At 40.1% G+C, this 20,159-nt stretch overlaps 1 protein-coding gene across 1 annotated transcript in view; it reads left to right on the forward strand.

Annotated features, from left to right (window-relative positions):
• Positions 1 to 20,159, forward strand: part of dachc (dachshund c) — a 106,756-nt gene that overhangs the window by 78,585 nt on the left and 8,012 nt on the right. The window contains exons 4-7 of the mRNA XM_052126038.1: positions 5,751 to 5,923; positions 7,451 to 7,586; positions 8,353 to 8,487; positions 19,164 to 19,309. Coding sequence (XP_051981998.1) covers positions 5,751 to 5,923; positions 7,451 to 7,586; positions 8,353 to 8,487; positions 19,164 to 19,309 — 590 coding nt within the window. The remainder of the gene's footprint in view (positions 1 to 5,750; positions 5,924 to 7,450; positions 7,587 to 8,352; positions 8,488 to 19,163; positions 19,310 to 20,159) is intronic.

Here is a 20,159-nt window from a genome sequence, read left to right on the forward strand (position 1 = left end):
AAATAATTCTGCCGCATGTTCCTTTGACCAGACAAACAGTCTGAGTGTGGGAGAAAACTATAGTTAAACACACTAACTGGTAATACTACCTTCTTCAGTTTTGCTCTGATTATATTTAATATTTCTTTATTTAGACTTTCTGAGCACAAATTTACAACTTATCTTGTCTCAGCTATAAAAGTAAGTTTTCCTTTTTGTTTGTGATCAAAGATAGAGGATCACATCAGCCTTGCAAAAGCAAAATGCAGTAACTACATCAACACAGAAACTGAGAAAAAACACATAACAATGTTTTGATTACTGCAGTTTGCCTTTGTAGTTACTGCAATTTCTACACTCATATATCTGAATCTGAGCATAGTTGAGCCTGTCACATTGTTGAGTCTGTCACAGGGCACTGATTTTTGCCAAACTCAATTTTGACTAAATGTAATTACTGCTTTTTGACTTTGCACTGTAGACATCCTCTTAGATTTTCATTGGGTGACTGTTCTTTTTATCAGCATAGCAAAAATATTTACACCTTTAATTACTCTTCCTGAATGAGGCCCCAAAGCCTTTCAAGGGCCTCAAGTTACACCACATAACCCCATTTCTTTCTTTCTTTCCATCTCTTTTTCATCTCTTTCTCTCCCCCACAGTGGCTGTTGTTGCTTGTTATGTGATTATTTCCATAAGGGAAGGAACTCAATGTTAAGCACATGGAGGCATCATTAATTTCATCTTAAGGAGAAACATGACTTCCGGTTTTTCCATAATCCCCTCCCCTCACCGTCCTGTTGACGGGAATGTGGAAATTACTCCACAGTGTCTAACCACTACAAAGACCAGAGCTAAACACACAGACTAAACACCTAGACCACTGCTGCTTACTGGCAGCCGCACCTTTGTCTGGGAAATCAAGCTCGTCAATCACTAACGTTTTATATGGCTGTCAGATTGGAACACATTTAGTGCCTTTAATGGGGAAATAGAAAAAAGAATGGTAGTCTTATTGTATGGTAGGTTAATAATTAATTGGAGATGTTGTAGTGTGTGAGAAATAGTAGAGCATTGGCATGATAATAGAGTTTTGCATACAAACAGGCCAAAAAATGCTTCTCAGATGTAAGTGTTCATAGATAGTCTCTTCCTCTCATGTACAAACACACAGTTATGCACACCTGCTGTTGGTCTGTCTCTTAGGGTAGGTCGGCCTGTGGTAAAGAAAACTGCTGAGTTGTCTTGCAGGGTGTTGAAACATATGATATGAGCAGAAACGTTTATGACTTAGATTAAAGTTGCAATAAATAAGAAGGAGCTTCCAGTAGCACTGGGAGAATTGGAAGCCTTGTTTCTGTGCATAATTAATCTAATTTGTATAGTTTTTTTATTAACACTTTAATGCACAACTCAGGTCTATAGTGACCTGAGACCTCATTCCACCCCTTTTGTAGATCTATTTGGGAAAGATATATGTGCCTGGTCTCTTAGGACCAGTGTATGTAATAATGTTTGGTAAAACACCCATGCGTTTAAGGGTTAATCTATTGTCTAATGATCTATAGTCTATAAACTTTGGTTTTGCAGAAATGAAGAAAAAAAAAGTGCACCATTACCAAAGATATGTGCAGGAAATATCAACATGTAAAATATTCATGGAGAGTCATGGAAATTTCTGTAGTGACTATAAATCTTTCTTGTTATACTCAGCTCTAAAATATTTAATTGGCTAGGAATTGCTCTTTATGCGTGCAATCTCTTTAAACAGACTAATTGCACAGTGGATTCAGCAACAGCAGGTCAAAAGTTTTGCTGCTGAAATCGGTCTGCGCTTACCAAAATTCAAATCAATGCCCTCCTGTGGCCAAAGCTGGAAGTGTTGTTCAAGCGATGGGCATGTGTGAGCTCCAGTTTCTGGGTGAGTTGTTTTTAGTTGTAATACAGTCAAAAGACATGCATATTTAATTTGAACTCTACCCCCAAATCCCAACCCTAAACCTAACTGTTGGTGGAGTAAAAATTGTATTGAGTGAAAACATTACAAATCAAGTTCCAAATTACGTTCACCAGCATTAATGTGAACGCAATTACTTCCTAGTTCTCACAAGACCAGAATCTGTGTCCCTGAGGTTGCTCACACAATGTGCTATTCGCAACGCACGAGGGAAATGTGTTGATGAAATTGATGAAAAAATGCCTGATTGGCGATTGTGATTGTCAGTCATTTGGTTAAATAGGGTTGATTTCAGGGTACACGAACATTCGAAGCAACATGCTGATTTCATTTGTGATCGTGTTGCTATAAAATTACTTTTAAAATCCTTATCCAGTATTCACAAATGATTGGAAAAGTCATAGAAATTCATTGATCAAAAGATTTGGGAACCCTGAATGAAAATATGTGCTGATTCATTCATTCAGCCCAAACATTACATCTGATAATCAGCATTTTATAATCATCACACTGTATTCTAGCAGCAGGCAAAATGTTATATTTTTTGTTTCTGTTTTTTTTTTTAATCCTTTCCAGGTTTTGTGCTGTTTTGTTATTCTCCCTACTATTTTACATAACAGTTTTGTGGCCAAATTTGTACCTAGATCTTTTGTGTTTGGATTTATCCAGACAACTTCTTGGCTTCAGCCCAGACTTGACATTAGACTTCCTTTGTTTCCTTTCCTCAGCATTCGGTTTGTTTTGCTTCTCTTTATTAAACGCTAAACATTTATACAATTTGCAACTTCCTGTCAAAATCATTTACACTCCCACAATAGCTTGGCTCCACCACACAATGCCATCTGCTGCCGGGGGATATTTTAGAATGGCGTGTCTCCAATTTTTTTAAGCCCTGAGCTCTTATGTTTTAGGTAAATAAAGATTGAAAGCACTTTGCAAGTGATATTGGCCACAATGTGTTTCTGAAACAGACCTCAGTGGCACTGCAGTGTTAGCCGACGCTTGCAGACCATTGACCATTCTTTTTGCAGCTGAAGCTGAGATGTAGGCCCCTCGAGATATGGATAAAGGGTGACGGATGTTGATGCATTTGGCTGAGTTCCAGTCTCATTGAAAAGTGTCTTTTTGGATGGGGAGGGGTTTTAGTGTTTTCCTGCCACTTTGGCCCTTTCCTGAATGTGCTTAGAGGGCCAGATATTGCTCATATCAGCATGTTCTTCTCTTTGCATTTTCCAGCATAATATGACAGTTTAAATTCAAATTGAAAAGGCAAAAACAGACACTAGAAAGAATTTGTCTAATGCATGGATGGCAGACATTGTCATTTAATCTTTCAAAGCTGATGTGTGTAATTTTTTATGTTTATACACTTTCTGTTATGCACTGTGATGCTGACGAAACATTGACTACATTTACATAGACACTAGAAAGCAGCTTATAGCAAGAAAGCGACGTATTGCAAGAAAGTAATGTCAGTCAGCAGCTATCTTCACAGCAATGTAATTTCTTTGCAACAGTTTTGTAAATAACAAAATCCAAAATTGACATCTGAGGAAGACTTCACTATTTGTATTCCCCATTGCTTCGCTTTTTTCCAGATATTCCAGAGTTCTTGATGTGTTTGTTTTCTTAACACTCTATTGTGACATGCAGCGGAATTGCGATGCAATAGTTGGGTTTCCCTCTTATGTAAAACTCCAAGATTCCCCCAATGTACTTGAGTGCATATAAGCGAACATGAGGGATTGTCAATATTTTACATTGGTTTGTATAAATGGTTATAGTTTATAGTGTATGTGCTTGTATAGTGTATGTTTCCCACTGTACTTCCAGAAATGTTGAATACATTCAGCTGTGTTGACTTGTTGTTGGGCTCTATCCTATGATGTCTGTTATCCAGTATGTTGACGCACATGCGCACCCCTCAAAAACCTGTAACAACGCTGCTTATGCATTTACATGACCACACAAGCTGCGTTTTCCTGGAGAAACCTGGGTGTGTTAAACTGCTTTCTCTTAATCCCTTAAATGGTGTAAGGAATTCAGCATTCTGTATACATGATGTTTTAGTAAGCCACTTTCTGTAATAAGCCGCTTTCTGGTGTCCATGTAAACATAGTCATTGTTGTGTTTAAGCACCCCGATCATCTATAACAGCAACATTGCCTCAACCAATAGCATGAGTTTGCAGCAGGACTCTCTGCTTTCTCGACCAATGGGGGAGTGTTTAGAAAACAATCATTCATTATCTTTGTCCATTTGGCGATGCTGGTGGAGCAGAAATTACACACTTCAGCTTTAACATACACAAGAAAATTAGTGATGGCCTACAGAAAAAGACGGAGTAGCTTGCATGTTTTTGGCATATGGTTGTGCTTGGCTCAGATTCCCCCTCCATCCATACATCAATCCCCCTTAGACAACACACACATGCACACACGCACACACAATTATTTTCTTTGATCTCTCCTTCACTCTCTTTCTCTTGCCTGATCTGCGTGTCATCTGTTTCATGAAAATCAGGAACTTTTTATTCTTTCCTCTCACTCTCCATCTCTGTGTAAAAATGTCATGGAGAAAAGAGGGTTAGGGGGGCTTGGAAGGAACTTTCATTTGTAAGTGGCTCCTTCAAGTCTCTGTTTCAGAAAGGTGACCCTTTACCCTCAGAGCTGCCTGGTATTTGCTTGAAACGCAGAGTGAGATGGAGGGTCTACAAAACTATCACCTCCAAAGGGCTCATACTCTCTTGGCCTTCACTTTCATCATTGTCTTGCCACAGCCTCACTACAGTGCGAGTGTCAACCCGCGTAAATCCATTACCTCAAGACCAGCACAGTTCAGGAGCGTCTCTTAAGGCAACTGATGGAAATTGAAACTGTCTTTGAGGGAAACTGCCAAAATGTCCTCTATCTCTTTCTCTGACTCTCTTTCATCCTGCACTTTCAAAGTGGCGGCAAAGTACAGCCAGCCATAGAGTGTCTGACTGTTACCTTATGCCCTGACCTGTTCTGTTGTGAGAGCATCCATTTCCTTTTTTCCTGCTGTTATTCATCTCTGGAGAATATCCGCTCACATTCCTCTGAAGTACCACACCGTTAGAGTGCTGCATGAGATTGGATCGGCACATTAAAACAAGCAAAACACCAGTCACACAGCAGGCGTATGTACTGAAGTCTTGCTGTCATATACAGTAGCTTGTTGTGCTACAAATAGAGTGTGTGGTCTCATTTATCACAGAGTTGTTGTGTATAAAGACGTTTTCAGCATTTTTGAGAAGCAGCTAATTGGTTTGTGGTGCAGACTCCAGCAGGTCTACTTGTACTTGTAGACATGCTGTGCCATAATGGTACAGCATCTGAAAAGAGAGCTCTAACAAAGCAGAAACTAATAACATTTCATAATGTTAAGCATCATAATTTTAAACTATTTACAAGATGTTAAAATTTTGTAATTATTTACCCCCACTCCAAACCATCTCCATAGACATTTCCAAAAATAAAGATAGATCGTGTTCTAGGCACAGATTGAAGCCTTTAAGCTTAAAAAGTTTGCAAAAGCTCAATTCAAGTATTAAAAGTAATACATATGACTCATTTACTATTTTCAAATCTTCAAAAGCCATATGATAGCTTTAAATCACACCAACATTTATAGGATTTGTATTACTGTACAGTAGGTGCATGTACATGTCATTTGAAAGAGTTTGACTTGAATCACAAAAGAACATTTCTGGAGAAAAATGTAGTAATTTATAGTCCTGGGTGATTGATTAACATTTAAGTGCTATAATGTGTTTTTACCCTTTTCTGCTCAGGTTTGGATCTGCCATTTATGATGATGCCACATCCCTTGATTCCAGTCAGTCTCCCTCATGCTTCAGTTACCATGGCAATGAACCAGATGAACCATCTCAACACTATAGCCAGTATGGCTGCTGCTGCTCAGGTCCAGTGTGCTCCATCCAGAATGGTGACATCAGTCATAAAGGTACATAGACACAAAGGGTTCAAGTTAAACTTTTATTGCCATGAGTTAGGCTAATATGACACCAACATAACCCTAGCAGGCTGTAACAGCAGCTTTTGAACTTGTACAGAATGTCAAGAGTTCCAAACCCATATGACTTATTTATTTATTTATTCAAACATTTTTTTTTAAGTTTCTATTCGTTAACATTAGTTATACAACGGGTCTGTTGAATTCTTGATTTTTTGGGGGGGTTTACAGACGTTCTAAGACGTAATTTTCCAGTATATGCACAGCTATGAAGTTGTTCCAGGCTTTAAACTGCATAACAGTTCCAAATCACTTCATTTGTCATTTCAAATAGCCGCACAGGCTAACACAACAAAATAACAAGATAAAACAAAGACATTGGCTAAGTACATTGGATAAGAATGACAAACAATGTCTAGAAAATCCAAAATGTAGTTACATTTTGGTTGATAAGCACCCTTGCAATCACTCTCTCTCTCTTTGCCCCTGTTTCAACCACACGAATACATTACATGACATTACATAATGTGATTACGTGCACACACACGTAGAGACTTGCACACCTGAGACTTAATCAATACAACAGTTTCTATATTATCCAAAATAACTTTTAATATGTGCAAGTGTTGCAATGTAATGGGATACCTATAGATCGCCCGAGATCAAGATCTAGAGTGCATTGTACGCAACAAATACGGACACACCCTATATATATTGTTTGTGGGCTGGTTATGCAGTTATAGGTTTAGGTTCATCATCATTCTGTTCAAGTCATCAAATCTTATTTGTGTTATTGAGATCGCTTCTCGAGTTTCCCCGGTAAGCGTCTCTGACATGAGTAGTGGAAAGTGGTATGTTTGTGTCTGCGTGTGTGTGGCTATACACTAATGCCTATTGGCTATTTTTAAAAATGAGACGAGTCGTTTGACTTTGCCACCCCAAATTCCTGTTTCAGTAGGAAATACATCAAAACACCAAATCGAACCTTGCTCGTCAAAGCACTTTATGGGGACTTTAAATATTAGGTATCATGAACTAACAATGAACGATATATTTTTTACAGCATTTATTAGGCTTTTTTAATGTGAGTTAATACAAATAAAATTGTTAATTTTTAGTTCATAATGCATTAACTAATTTTAACATATACAACTTATGATTTAAAAATGTATTACTATACATTATGTTGAAATTAACATTAACTAAGATTAATAAATGTTGTAAAAGTATTGTTCAGTGTTAGTTCATGTTAACTAATGTTAACAAATGAAACCTTATTGTAAAGTGTTACCAAAATGTTTTAATTTTCTACTGGTAATTTATTTTCTATGCAATGACAATGAATGGGATTTTTTTATTTTTTTGGTTAACTATTTAAGATTTAAGATTAGCTTTAAGATTTAGAACAGAATTTTTAATATCACAAAATGAAAGATCATGTGCAGTGATTTCAAATTTATTGGATTTATCTGAAATATAACAGATGATGATTATGTTAATGTATGTGTCCACTAAAAGGAACGAGTTCCAGAAAGCCCATCACCCGTGCCATCTTTGGATGACGGCCGCAGGCCAGGTAGCCACTTATCCTCCAGACAGAGCAGCAGCATGTCCAGCTCTCCTGCCCACACAGAGAGCTCCTCTGATCGGCCACGTATGTATGCTTGCACTCTTTCAACCACATCAGAAGAATCAGTCCATCATCTGACCACATTAAAGTCCATTTATCTTTATGCAAAGCATACTTTGCAAATAAACTCAGTATTTCAGATTTTTTACATTTTACTTGGTGTCTTTTTGTGTGGCTAAAACCAAACAAAACAATTTCAGCATCGTTGAGTTTGGTCCCAGGGCACTTAGCACTATGCTCTTAGGAGAATGTGAAACTGGACATATAGCCTTACAAATGTGCTTTTAGAATTAAGAATAAGGTGATATCACAAAATCCACTAAAAGCAAAGCCTTCAGAGCCGTACATGTGCAATGCTTTAACTGGAACTAAAACTACATAATTACAGAAAGTGCTTTCTACTTTTTCAGTGTATCATCAGATGCATTTAAAAGTCTTAACCAAGATATAGGATGTCAGTGGTATGATACAATTTGGGGTGGAATATGTGTTTTAAATCCTATTTTTGACAAAACTGTGATTCAACTCTTGTAATCATTTTTAAGCCTTTTGAAGTTACATTGCTTCTATAATATCTACTTACCACTTGCATAGAGGTCTTGTTCAGTACAAGATTTACTTAATGTTACCTTCTTAGATAGAAGTGGACCTTGCATTATTGAGTTAAAATATCATACACCTATCTTCAAAAAGCATACATTAATGATTTTATAGTACAAATTTCATATCTGTTACAAGCACTATGAGTCTTTATCAGTAGTTTATAAAAATGGATTTACTTTCTCTTTAGATTTACATCAGAATGGTCTGTCTCTTGGCCATGCCTTGTTAGGCCTGTCTCCAAGTGCTCCACCAGGACCAAAAGAGGGTGATCTGGCAACCCATGACACAGGCCATGAAACGAAGAGGACACATACAGAAAAAGGTTAGACTGCAGTATTATCTTATTGTCATTTGCATAAAATAGCATTTGCTGGGAAATTACATTCTAAAACACACTTTTATCACATTAATCTGAAGTGAGACCTAATGACATGTTATTAAGTTTGCAGGCATCATCTTTGTTAAAATAAACATTGTGAAAATCTGCAAAAAGTCTTCATATGGTTTGTATAGGCTGATTATGTAAAAATGTATAACTAATCTATGTATTGTTACAGATTTTATGCTTTCAGGAATAATTACTTTAGTGCCTTTTGTCTGAGTTGAAAAGACAGAGTATCCCATTCATTTGTAACGTAGCAATAGGTACTAATCGAGGATAAAAGAAACAAGTTCATTACAATAAGATTCAGCAAGGTCAAAACGTTTAGCAGTGACTGAACATTTGACTGTTCTTCTAATAGTATAGAAAATGGTTTCAAATTACATAACAGGAAAAACATTTCATGGAAAATGCATTTTTCCTAAACAGATTTGAAATTGTATCTAATATTTTTCCTTAAGCATTGCAGATCATTTATCAGTGTACAGATCTAATTTAGATTGACTGCAGTAAAAGATTACTGATCCCCCTAGTATTTAATTTAATAATAAGTATGTTTTTTTTGGTAGTGATGCATGAGTCTCGATGTGTGTATTCGGAGAACGAAATAATAACTCTTGCTCACAATTCTGTGAAAATAATCCACAGAGGTAGAAAAGTCATGGCAGCAGAGCTTAATTAGTTAGCGATTTGCAGACCATGAATTAATGAACATGTCCCCCACCACCACCATCTCTCTTACCCCTGGCCCTCCTGGAGGTGTAATTTTCCTAATAACCTCCCAGAACCCTTGTTTGGTTTTTGCATTTGAAGGCTTTAATTTGCCTAATGAGGACTTTGCAAGGGCGAGTAGTCAGCACAATTTTATTATTGCGCCGTGGAGTGAAGACAGTGCACCAGAAATCAGTAGGGGAGCTTTTGTGTGGCGAAATTGTTGAGATCACACAGGTGCTAAAACCCGGTATCACTTAGCAGCGACAGTGGAAAACAAGAAGGGCGGCAATTACATCTTGCACTGGCAAGGTGATATTTATGACATAGAACATAACATACTGGATTAGTTTTTGCAGAGGGTGTGGAACAATCATTAGGCATGACCAATCAATAAGTTCATTCTGATAACTGGGCAACTGTGCAAGTATCCTCTCTCTCCACTTCTTGGTTTTGATCTTGATATTAGGGGAAGGAACATATTACAGTGCTGTGGAAAAGTCTTTGCCCCCATCCTGATTTCTTCTGTTTTTGTGTATATCTCATACAAAATTGTTTCAAAACTTCAAACAAAATCTAACCTAAAACAAAGGCAGTCTGAGTAAACCCAAAATATAGTTTTTAAATGATAAAATGATTTATTGAAGCATTGAACTAGGCCTGTGTGAAAAAGCATTTGCCCTTTAGTTACTAAATCCCAAAAATCTATGAAACCGCATTCATTATGGGGTTCAACTGGACTAGACACACCCAGACCTGATTACTGCTAGCCTTGTTTAATCAAATCAACACCTGAATAAAAAAATTTCAGCTGCATGAAGTTGGCTAAAAGGTCTCACCCAGTAGCACACTATGCCAAGATTGAAAGAAATTCCAATTTGATGAGGAAAAAGGTGAAGCTATTTCAAAGGCTCTGGGACTCCAAAGAACCACAGTGAGAGCCATTATCTCCAAATGGAGAAAACTTGGCATGGTAGTGAACCTTCCCAGAAGTGGCCGACCTTCCAAAATTTCTCCAAGAGCACTCATCCAGCAAGTCACAAAAAGCCAAGGACAACATCCAAGGAACTGCAGGCCTCTCTCGCATCAATAAAGGTCACTGTTCATGACTCTGCTATCAGAAAGACACTGGCCAAAAATGCCATCCATGGAAGAGTGGCGAGGCAAAAACCACTGCTAACCTAGAAAAACATTAGGGCTCATCTGAATTTTGCCAAAATACACCTTGATGATCCTCAAACCTTTTAGGAGAATGTTCTGTGGACTGATGAGTTGATAGTGGAACTGATTGCAAGACAGGGATCCTGTTACGTCTGACGTAAATCAGACTATTCTGAAGTTTTGTCTCGGATGCTGATTTTATGAAACATACTTCAAAAATTAATGGCTTCTCCTTTGTAGAACATCATTCTAGACTCCCACTCTCTGCCAGGGAGGACACCTTTACCAGTCACTTTATATGAGGACTGAAGTATAACGTCCCACCTTCATGTTCCTGAAATTAATCTTTGGGGGCAGCTCTGAAAGTGAAAGATCAGAAGTCGTATCTCTCCTTCATTGCTTGTCAAAGACAGAAGAGTTCAAAGACGGTTCCTTTATCCACCTTTGAGCTTTTGAACCTTTATTCAGTCTCTGTTCTCTCTCTTATGCTGACTGTGGAGGACTGTTGCAGTGGATGCAGAGGCTCATTAGTCCAGGGAATCCAAAACAAGAGGGGGAAAAGTGACCTTGGTTTAGGAGATACATTTATGATCTAACAGGCTGCCAGTAGTTTTTTTTTTTTTCTGGAAAGCAAATGCACACACTATAATAATTCAGTGAAGGATCAATCAGATTTGAAGGCACAGTGAGAGATAGAGAAGGGAAAATAGAGTAGTGCTAACTCAGCACTGATTGTCCCTCCGGGGCACCGTAGTTCAGTGGCATGGCTCAAGCTTCCTCCCGCTGAGTGCTTCAGCGGCCGACACTAATCACATTCCGGCAGACACCATGCTTTTAGGAACCCTAGAGAAGAGGGAGGGAGGAAGACAGGGAAAGCGAGAGAGAGAGAGATGGGCAGAGAGGAGCTGAAAGTGAACGAGAGGCAGAGGAAGCCAGAGACAGATTGTTTTTCCTCTTTGAAACACCTTGAATGTGACAGAGGCATCTCTCTCCTGCCAAGATGCGAAGATCAGATAGTGTGAGATTAAGATGCTTTGGTCAGCTAAGTGAATCTGCAGAGATAAGGGAGGGGTGAGTAAATCTAATCAGACCTTATCAGGCTCAGGAGAAGGTGAGATTTTGAGCACCTACTTGTTTAAATGGATCCTGAGTTATATATACTTAAAATACACTATGGGCAAAAGAGCTGTGTAAAGGATTTTAATACATTTTTTAAAGTGAAGGACATTCAAGATCAGAAAAGAAGAGATACATTGAATATTGGGGTTTAAAAGATGAGAAGGTATGTGAGGAATGAGGAACAATGGACTGAGACACCAAAGTCAAGGACAACTCTAAGGATAAACTTAGTTCATAAAGATTTATTTACTACCCGATGTTCCCTGTGACTTTATCAACAGGATGCCTGTGTATGACCTCACCACACTAGCTCAGCCAGAGCAAATTACATCACCAGAACTTCTTTTAAAAAGAAGATACAAGGTTTTCCTTCATACCATCTTACATACACTCACTGAGCACTTTATTAGGAAGACCTGTACACCTGTTTATTCATGTGATTATCTAAACAGCCAATCATGTGGCAGCAATGCAGTGCTTAAAATCATGCAGACACGGGTCAGGGTTTCAGTTAATGTTCACATCAACCATCAGAATGGGGGAAAATGGATCTCAGCGATTTTGACCATGGCATGATTGTTGGCACCAGACGTGTTTGAATATTTCTGCAACTGCTGATCTCCTGGGATTTTCATGCACAACAGTCTCTAGAGTTTACTCAGAATGGTGCTAAAAACAAAAAACGTCCAGAGAGCGTCACGGTTCATGAATTCGCTGTTTCCTTCATGTCTCGTTTTATTGTTGTTCTGTGTGTGTGAGCGTGTGAGTGGGCGTTACCGCTCGTCCCATTGATCAGCGTGCCAGCTGATCTCATTCCCTGCACCAGCTGCTGCCTATTCACTCATATATATATACTCATCACACTCTCCTCTCTTTGTCAGATCGTTGGTTTGGTGCCCTCAGTGTTTGTTCTTCGTGTGCCTGTCTGCAATCCAATTCTGGTTCGTGTTCCTGTTCGGTGTCTTCGTGGTTTCGTCTCGTCTGGATATTCACCTGCACAGGATTCACTACCATCACTCTTCACCAGCCCCCATATTTCTGAACTGTTTTGTGTCTTCTGACCTCTCAATAAAGGAGTGACTTGCATTCTTGCTTCCGCCTAGTGACTGTGACAGAACGATCTGACCAAGCTATGGAAGCAGCAAGCGGAACCTCCTCTTCTTTGGAAGATTTCATCAAGACCAGTATGGCATGGATGGATTCCCAGGAGAGGAACATGAATGAGACAGGTCGGGCTATTCAAGCTCTTGTGGCGCAGGTGTCCGAGCTCACTCAGCAATTCCAACTTATGCGAGCTCCCACTGTGCCACCCACACCGCCCGCTCCCCCTGTACCTCCAGAGAACGTCTCCCAGTCTGAGCCCCGCCTACCTGTTCCCGAGTCTTACAACAGTGAGCCGAACTTTTGCATAGCATTCCTAACACGCTGTTCAATGCACTTTTCTCTGCAGCCCAGGACTTTTGCTACCGAACGAAGCAAGGTTGCATTTGTACTCACGCTACTGACTGGGAGGGCAGCTCTATGGGGGACGGCGGTGTGGGTGAACCAAGATCCATGCTGTACCTCGTTCCAGACACTCGCCACCGAGATGAAGAGAGTTTTTGACCATGCGGTCGTGGGCAGAGAAGCGGCACGGAGTCCTGTCTTGTGTCTGCTTGTCCGTTTGTTTCTGTCTCTTCGTTTCAGGAGGAAGCAGTGGATTTGTCAAACGTGCCCACGGAGTACCTAGACCTGAAGGAAGTGTTCAGTAAGTCTCGTGCTGCTTCCCTCCCTCCGCATCGTCCCTATGACTGTGCTATAGAGTTACTTCCAGGTACGTCTCCGCCTAAGGGCAAGTTATATTCACTTTCTGTTCCAGAAAGAGAGGCTATGGAGAAATATATTTCTGATTCTCTAGAAGCGGGGTTCATCCGTCCTTCCTCTTCTCCAGCGGGGGCGGGGTTCTTTTTTGTGAGGAAGAAGGACGGATCCCTGCGACCTTGTATTGACTACCGGGGCTGAACAGCATCACGGTAAAGAATACTTATCCTTTGCCGCTGATGTCTTCAGCCTTCGAGAGGTTGTAGGGAGCGTCGATCTTCACAAAATTGGATTTACGTAATGCTTATCATTTGGTCCGCATTAGGAAGGGGGATGAATGGAAGACTGCTTTTAATACCCCCACGGGGCACTTTGAATACTTGGCCATGCCCTTCGGCTTGTCCAACTCCCCAGCAGTCTTCCGGGCACTCGTCAATGACGTGCTGCGAGATATGGTCGACCAGTTCATGTATGTCTACCTGGATGACATATTGATTTTTTCGTCTTCTCTCCAGGAACACGTGCAGCACGTTCAACGAGTGCTTCAGAGGCTCCTGGAGAATGGGCTTTTTGTCAAGGCGGAGAAATTCGCTTTTCATGCACAGTCGGTTCCTTTCTTAGGGTACATTGTGTCGTCTGAGGGGATGCGTATGGATCCTGACAAGGTTAAGGCTGTGGTGGATTGGCCAAGTCCGGATTCCCATAAGGCCCTACAGAGGGATTATGGTCCGACGTCATTCAGTGGGGGCATTGTTCCAATGTGGCCTGTCACCCAGGAGTTAGTCGCACTACATCTTTAGTCAAACAACGATTTTGGTGGCCACTTATGGCTCGTGACGTTCACAGTTTTGTTTTGGCTTGCTCAGTTTGTGCCACTGGTAAGACTTCCAATCGACCCCCAAGATGGGCTCCTTCAACCGCTGCCGGTCCCTTCGAGACCCTGGTCCCATATCGCGCTAGATTTCGTCACCGCCCTCCCACCTTCTCAGGGTAACACGGTAGTTTTGACCGTGGTGGACCGGTTCTTGAAGGCGGCCCACTTCATTCCCTTGCCCAAATTACCCTCAGCCAAGGAGACAGCGTTTACAGTCATTAACCACGTCTTTCGGCTACATGGCCTCCCGACGGACGTGGTTTCCGACAGAGGACCCCAGTTTGTGTCCAAAATTTGGCAAGCGTTTTGTAGATTACTGGTAGCGACTGTTAGTCTGTCCTCAGGGTTTCATCCCCAGAGCAATGGTCAAACAGAGAGAGCCGACCAGGATTTGGAGAGAACGTTGCGATGTCTGGTCTCCAAGAATCCTTCCTCATGGAGCCAACAACTGTCAATGGTGGAGTACGCCCACAATTCGTTATCAGTGTCATCCATGGGCCTATCTCCGTTTGAGTGTAGTCTAGGTTACCAGCCACCAATTTTTCCTAGTCTGAAGTCGCGGTCTCCTCCGCTCACGCGTTTGTCCAGAGGTGTCGTCACACTTGGACTAGAGCCCGTGAGACTGTACTCCAAGCGAGAGCGCGCACCAAGGCCAAGGCCGATCGCCACCGGTCGAGACCTCCTGTATACGTCGTCGGTTCCAAAGTGTGGCTTTCTACCAAGAACATTCCTCTCCGCTCTGTTTCTAATAAACTTGCTCCCAAATTCATTGGCCCGTTCACTGTCACCAAGATCATTAGTCCGGTGGCAGTCCGCCTCAATCTTCCTCCAGTGTACAGGAGAATTCATCCCGTGTTTCATGTATCCAAAATCAAATCCATATTTCATTCTCACATTAATCCGCCAGCCCCGGTTCCCCCACCGCCGCGACTCATAGAAGGGGAACCCACGGAATCCAGTACTTGGTGGACTGGGAAGGTTACGGTCTGGAGGAGAGAAGTTGGGTGCCTGCTAGAGACATCCTGGATCATTCCCTTATTGATGATTACAATCAACAGGTAAGGGAGTCTGGGGACGCCAGGAGGCGTTCCTAGGAAGGGGGGAACTGTCACGGTTCATGAATTCGCTGTTTCCTTCATGTCTCGTTTTATTGTTGTTCTGTGTGTGTGAGCGTGTGTGAGTTGGCGTTACCGCTCGTCCCATTGCTCAGCGTGCCAGCTGATCTCATCCCCTGCACCAGCTGCTGCCTATTCACTCATATATATATATACTCATCACACTCTCCTCTCTTTGTCAGATCGTTGGTTTGGTGCCCTCAGTGTTTGTTCTTCGTGTGCCTGTCCGCAATCCAATTCTGGTTCGTGTTCCTGTTCGGTGTCTTCGTGGTTTCGTCTCGTCTGGATATTCAACTGCACAGGATTCACTACCATCACTCTTCACCAGCCCCCCATTTCTGAACTGTTTTGTGTCTTCTGACCTCTCAATAAAGGAGTGACTTGCATTCTTGCTTCCGCCTAGTGACTGTGACAGTGAGAGGCAGTTCTGCAGAAGAAAACACCTTGTTGATGAGAGAGGTCAACAGAGAATGGCCAGACTGGTTCAAGCTGACTGAAAGTAACTCCGTTAACTACTCAACTGTACAATTGTAGTGAGCAGAATAGTATCTCAGAATGCACAACACGTCAAACCTTGAGGTGGATGGGCTACAACAGCAGAAGACCACATCGGGAACTTTATAAGGACCATTGTGTTACTCATAAAGGACTCAGTTAGTGTAAATATTTGACAACTGTGCTGTTATTTTTTTTCGTTATGCCCCAAACCTACTGTATATAATTGTAATGTCAATACCATATGAGGTACAGTATTATGCTAATATATGAGCTGTGTTAGAACAGAATGTCACCTTTCTCTGGCTTCCCTGCTGACATTTTTTATTAGCATACACAGGGCTGGTTATTAGCACTACAGGACTATGGATACCTGTGAAAACCCCATGCTTTAATAAAGCCCTACAAAACGAACAGATCACATCTGCTCTCTGTGCAAATGTATTAAAACTGCTTTGATAGGTACAATGCTGGAGCCCTAAAGTGTTTATTTCAATAGATGTAGAAATGAAAAGCCTGAATCTTGTGGTACTCAATTTTTAGCTTGTATATTGACATAACTATTGCTGTGACATGCTGTGACTTGTCCTGCAAGTTTACAGTAAACTGAACGAAAAAACATAGTCCCAACTCTACTCCTATTTTTTTTCTCCCCTGAATATTTAAAATTATGGTTGTGTGATTCATGAATATTAGAGTAAGGCTTATTAAATAAATATTTCACCACTCATCATTTACTCACCATCATGTCATCCCAGATGTGTATGACTTTCTTTCTTCTGCTGAACACAAACAAATATTGTTAGACAAATATCTGAGCACTGTAGATCCATACAATGCAAGTGAATGGTGGCCAGAATTTTGAAGGTCCATATAGAACATAAAGGTAGCATAAAAGTAATCCATATGACTACAGTGGTTAAATCTATATCTTCATTAGCAACATGATAGGCAAGGGTGAGAAACAGTTCAATATTTAAGTTTAAGTCATTTTTTACTATAGATTCTCCTCCATACCCGGTAGGTGTTGATATGCGCAAATAATGTGAATTGCCAAAAACAAAAGAAAAATGTGAAAGTGAAATAGGAGATTTGGAGTTCCCACACACCACAACGACCCACACTTAACTTATCGCTTCTGAAGATATGGATTTCACCACTGGAGCCATATGGATTACTTTAATGCTGCTTTTATATGCTTTGTGGACCTTCAAAGTTCTGGTCACCATTAACTTGCATTGTATGGACCTACAGAGCTGAAATATTCTTCTAAAAATCTTCATTTGTGTTCAGCAGAAGAAAGAAAGGCATACGCATCGGGGATGCCATGAAGGTGAGTAAATGATGAGAGAATTTTAATTTTGGTTGAACTGTTTCTTTAAAGATAGAGGAGAGGAGGATTATAAGATGAACTTGTCCGATTGAGACGTCATCTGGTGTTGCTGGTAGTTCTGGACAGTAGCAAGAACACCATACATTAGCAAAGTCTTTGAAGTGAGTGACAATGACAAGATCAAGGCTTCCATCTGATAAAAAAAAAAAAAAAATGAAATCATTGCTTGGTCTCTCTCTCTCAGCCTTTTCTTGTAATTTAAGTGCTGGTCTTTGGTGAGTGTTCCCATTTTTTTCTCTGCCCTATTCAGAAGCCTTGAAAATAATGTGGGATTGCTGGAAGAACTCAATGTGTTGTAATGGAGAAGAGAGGTACAATGGAGGGATACAATACAGGATGTTTGTTTGGTAATCTTATGAGATTGCTTTTGTATCTCCTAAAGCAGGGTCAGGATCAGATTCATTCGATATGTCCCAGTCATATTTTAAGCCTCATGAACATCCTAATACTGCTGTTACTAAAACCTGAGGAAAGAGCTAGAACTATCTGAAAGTATCTTCTATGGCTGAAGTTTTTACTTCCTATTAGAACCAGTACAGAGTGTTAATAGCTCATTGAAAGTCTTCTGTTTTTGAACAAGCCGTTGTGCTATTCTGTCCATGATCAGGCGTATGAAGACATTATGGAATAAGTGCATCATAAAAAAACAAACAGCTGCTTCATGTTTGGAGTGCTTGCAGATATGCGAACAAAAAACATGCTCACTTCAGTCCGGTTATCGACTGTGGTCCATTCTGACGAGTGATTCCAATCTCACCACGTTATTTAGTATAGATTCCGCTCTCATTTTTGTTCCAGGAATGCTGTTGAACATGCACCGGGTCAGTAATAGCTGTCACGTCTGTGCATGATTTTGAATTCTCTGCTGTTATGCAATCTCACCACAGTGTTCAGTGCAAAAGCCTCACTTATATCTATTCTGTGAGGGCTGTTGAACTTGCACCGGCCAGGAACCACTGTCACATCCATGTGTGATTTTGACGTCTCCGCATTAATGTGTGCTCATGCTTTAGGCAGCGTGGTGATTGAATGGAAGCGTTCCTTCTCATGAATAATGTAGAGAAACATTCATAATTGAATGACATTTTAGCGCACTCTAGTACCAAACACAACCCAGAGTTTATGCATATACCTCACATTTTATGATGTTGCTTCGAGTTTGGAAATTAACGAAATAGCTAAACAATACAAATAGAAAAATATGTGCATCCTGCACATTTCTGTTATTTGTTGCTGATTCTTAGCAAATTAAAAGATAGACTGAAAAGTAATTTACTGAAAGAAAGAAACAAATTAGCACAGATGTGCCATGGTGACCTTGAACTGTTAGATGACTCTAGCATTCTGCACAATGTGTTATGAATTTAAAAAATGCAAAGACACAGAGTATGGAGGACTGTTTGCAAATGTGCTTGGAAGAATCAGTTTCCCAGTACCTAGACTTGTGTAAAAAAACGTTTTTGCACGCCTCTGTGGAATATTTGATTCTGATTCTGATGATGCTATATCCTGCAGTCCGATAATTTTGCAAAATAACATCTAAACTGTATATTTGACCGTTGTCCCAGGCTCCTACACTGCTAATCGCATGTCTCTTGCAGTCACATATTATAATAATTAAAAAATTTAATGTTAATTTATATACTTATCTGGTAGGTAGCCGTGAAATAACCAGGATAATGTACAGTCAGCTGGTTATTATGGCAAAATACATGAATACTTGTGTCATCCTGAATACCTGATCACCCTATCACTGTGTATTTTGACATAATGACTGGCTGACTGTACATTATCTCTTACATAAGGTATTAGCTTAAAAAGAAGAAAGACATATATTCAATAAATATTTGAATAAATATACAAAATAAGCAAAAGAGGCTCTGAAGTGCCATTTTCTATGTAATAAATACTTAATTGCAAATATTATTCTTGTGTTCTCTTGTGACAGATGAGAATGTTGTGTGCACCCCCACATCTCGAGACAACTATGAGAGAGTGTCTCACCCTGCGCAGACATTACCTTCAGGATTCCCTGCTCCGCTGCGCTTTCCTGAGGGCCTGTCCTCCATAGAAACCCTCCTCACCAACATACAGGTAGACTGAAAGCACAAACACATTTAGCCTAAAATGTGAATTAAAATGATGGGTATTCATATACACAGCATATTAAAACTTACTTTGAAAAAAGGTCTTCAAAAATGTAACAGTGAAAAAAAAAACATATGCAGTGGGATTCAATAGTTCAAGCCTGCTTGTGAAAATGTTCCTATCGCATTTTTCTAATTTAAAGGTTCACTCAGTAATTTTTGGAAAATGTCGTCTTGGACTTACACTGACACTAATGGGCCTGGATGCAGCATCATTCAAACACATAATTTTTCAGTTACTGATGCAATCATAGAAACTCACTATTCACAGCCACGATTAATTTAACCCATTAAAAAGTGTCAATAACAGAGCGGTTACTGAGATTAAGTGAGTAGTATTTGGCTGGCCATGTGATCCTAACCTGGAAGCCACCATGAGAGGAACCTCTCCATGTAGAATAAAACAGCTTTTATAAGGTAACTGATATGACTGGATTTCATATGAGTGTTCATGATTTTAAATATATGTTAAAAAATGTACAATTAATTTATTTAGGAGTCGATCATTTTTAATGAGGAATAAATTACTGAGTGTACCTTTAAAACAGTTCATTGCATTAGAAATTATTATGAGCATAACCATTTGAGCGAATTGAGTAAAGATGTTAAAAAATACATGCACAGACATTTTACTTTAATAACAGCATGCACTTGAGTTGGCATGGATTCCACAAATGTGTGCAAAATCTGATGTTCCATGTTAGTCCAGTATGATTTGAGAAAGTCTTGCGTGCTTCAATGGAAGCAAGGAAATCTGACCTTTGTAAAAATAAAAAAAAAAATGTACATGCTCAGTG

This window comes from Xyrauchen texanus, chromosome 5 (genome assembly GCF_025860055.1).
Source record: "Xyrauchen texanus isolate HMW12.3.18 chromosome 5, RBS_HiC_50CHRs, whole genome shotgun sequence".
NCBI classification, from domain to species: domain Eukaryota; kingdom Metazoa; phylum Chordata; class Actinopteri; order Cypriniformes; family Catostomidae; genus Xyrauchen; species Xyrauchen texanus.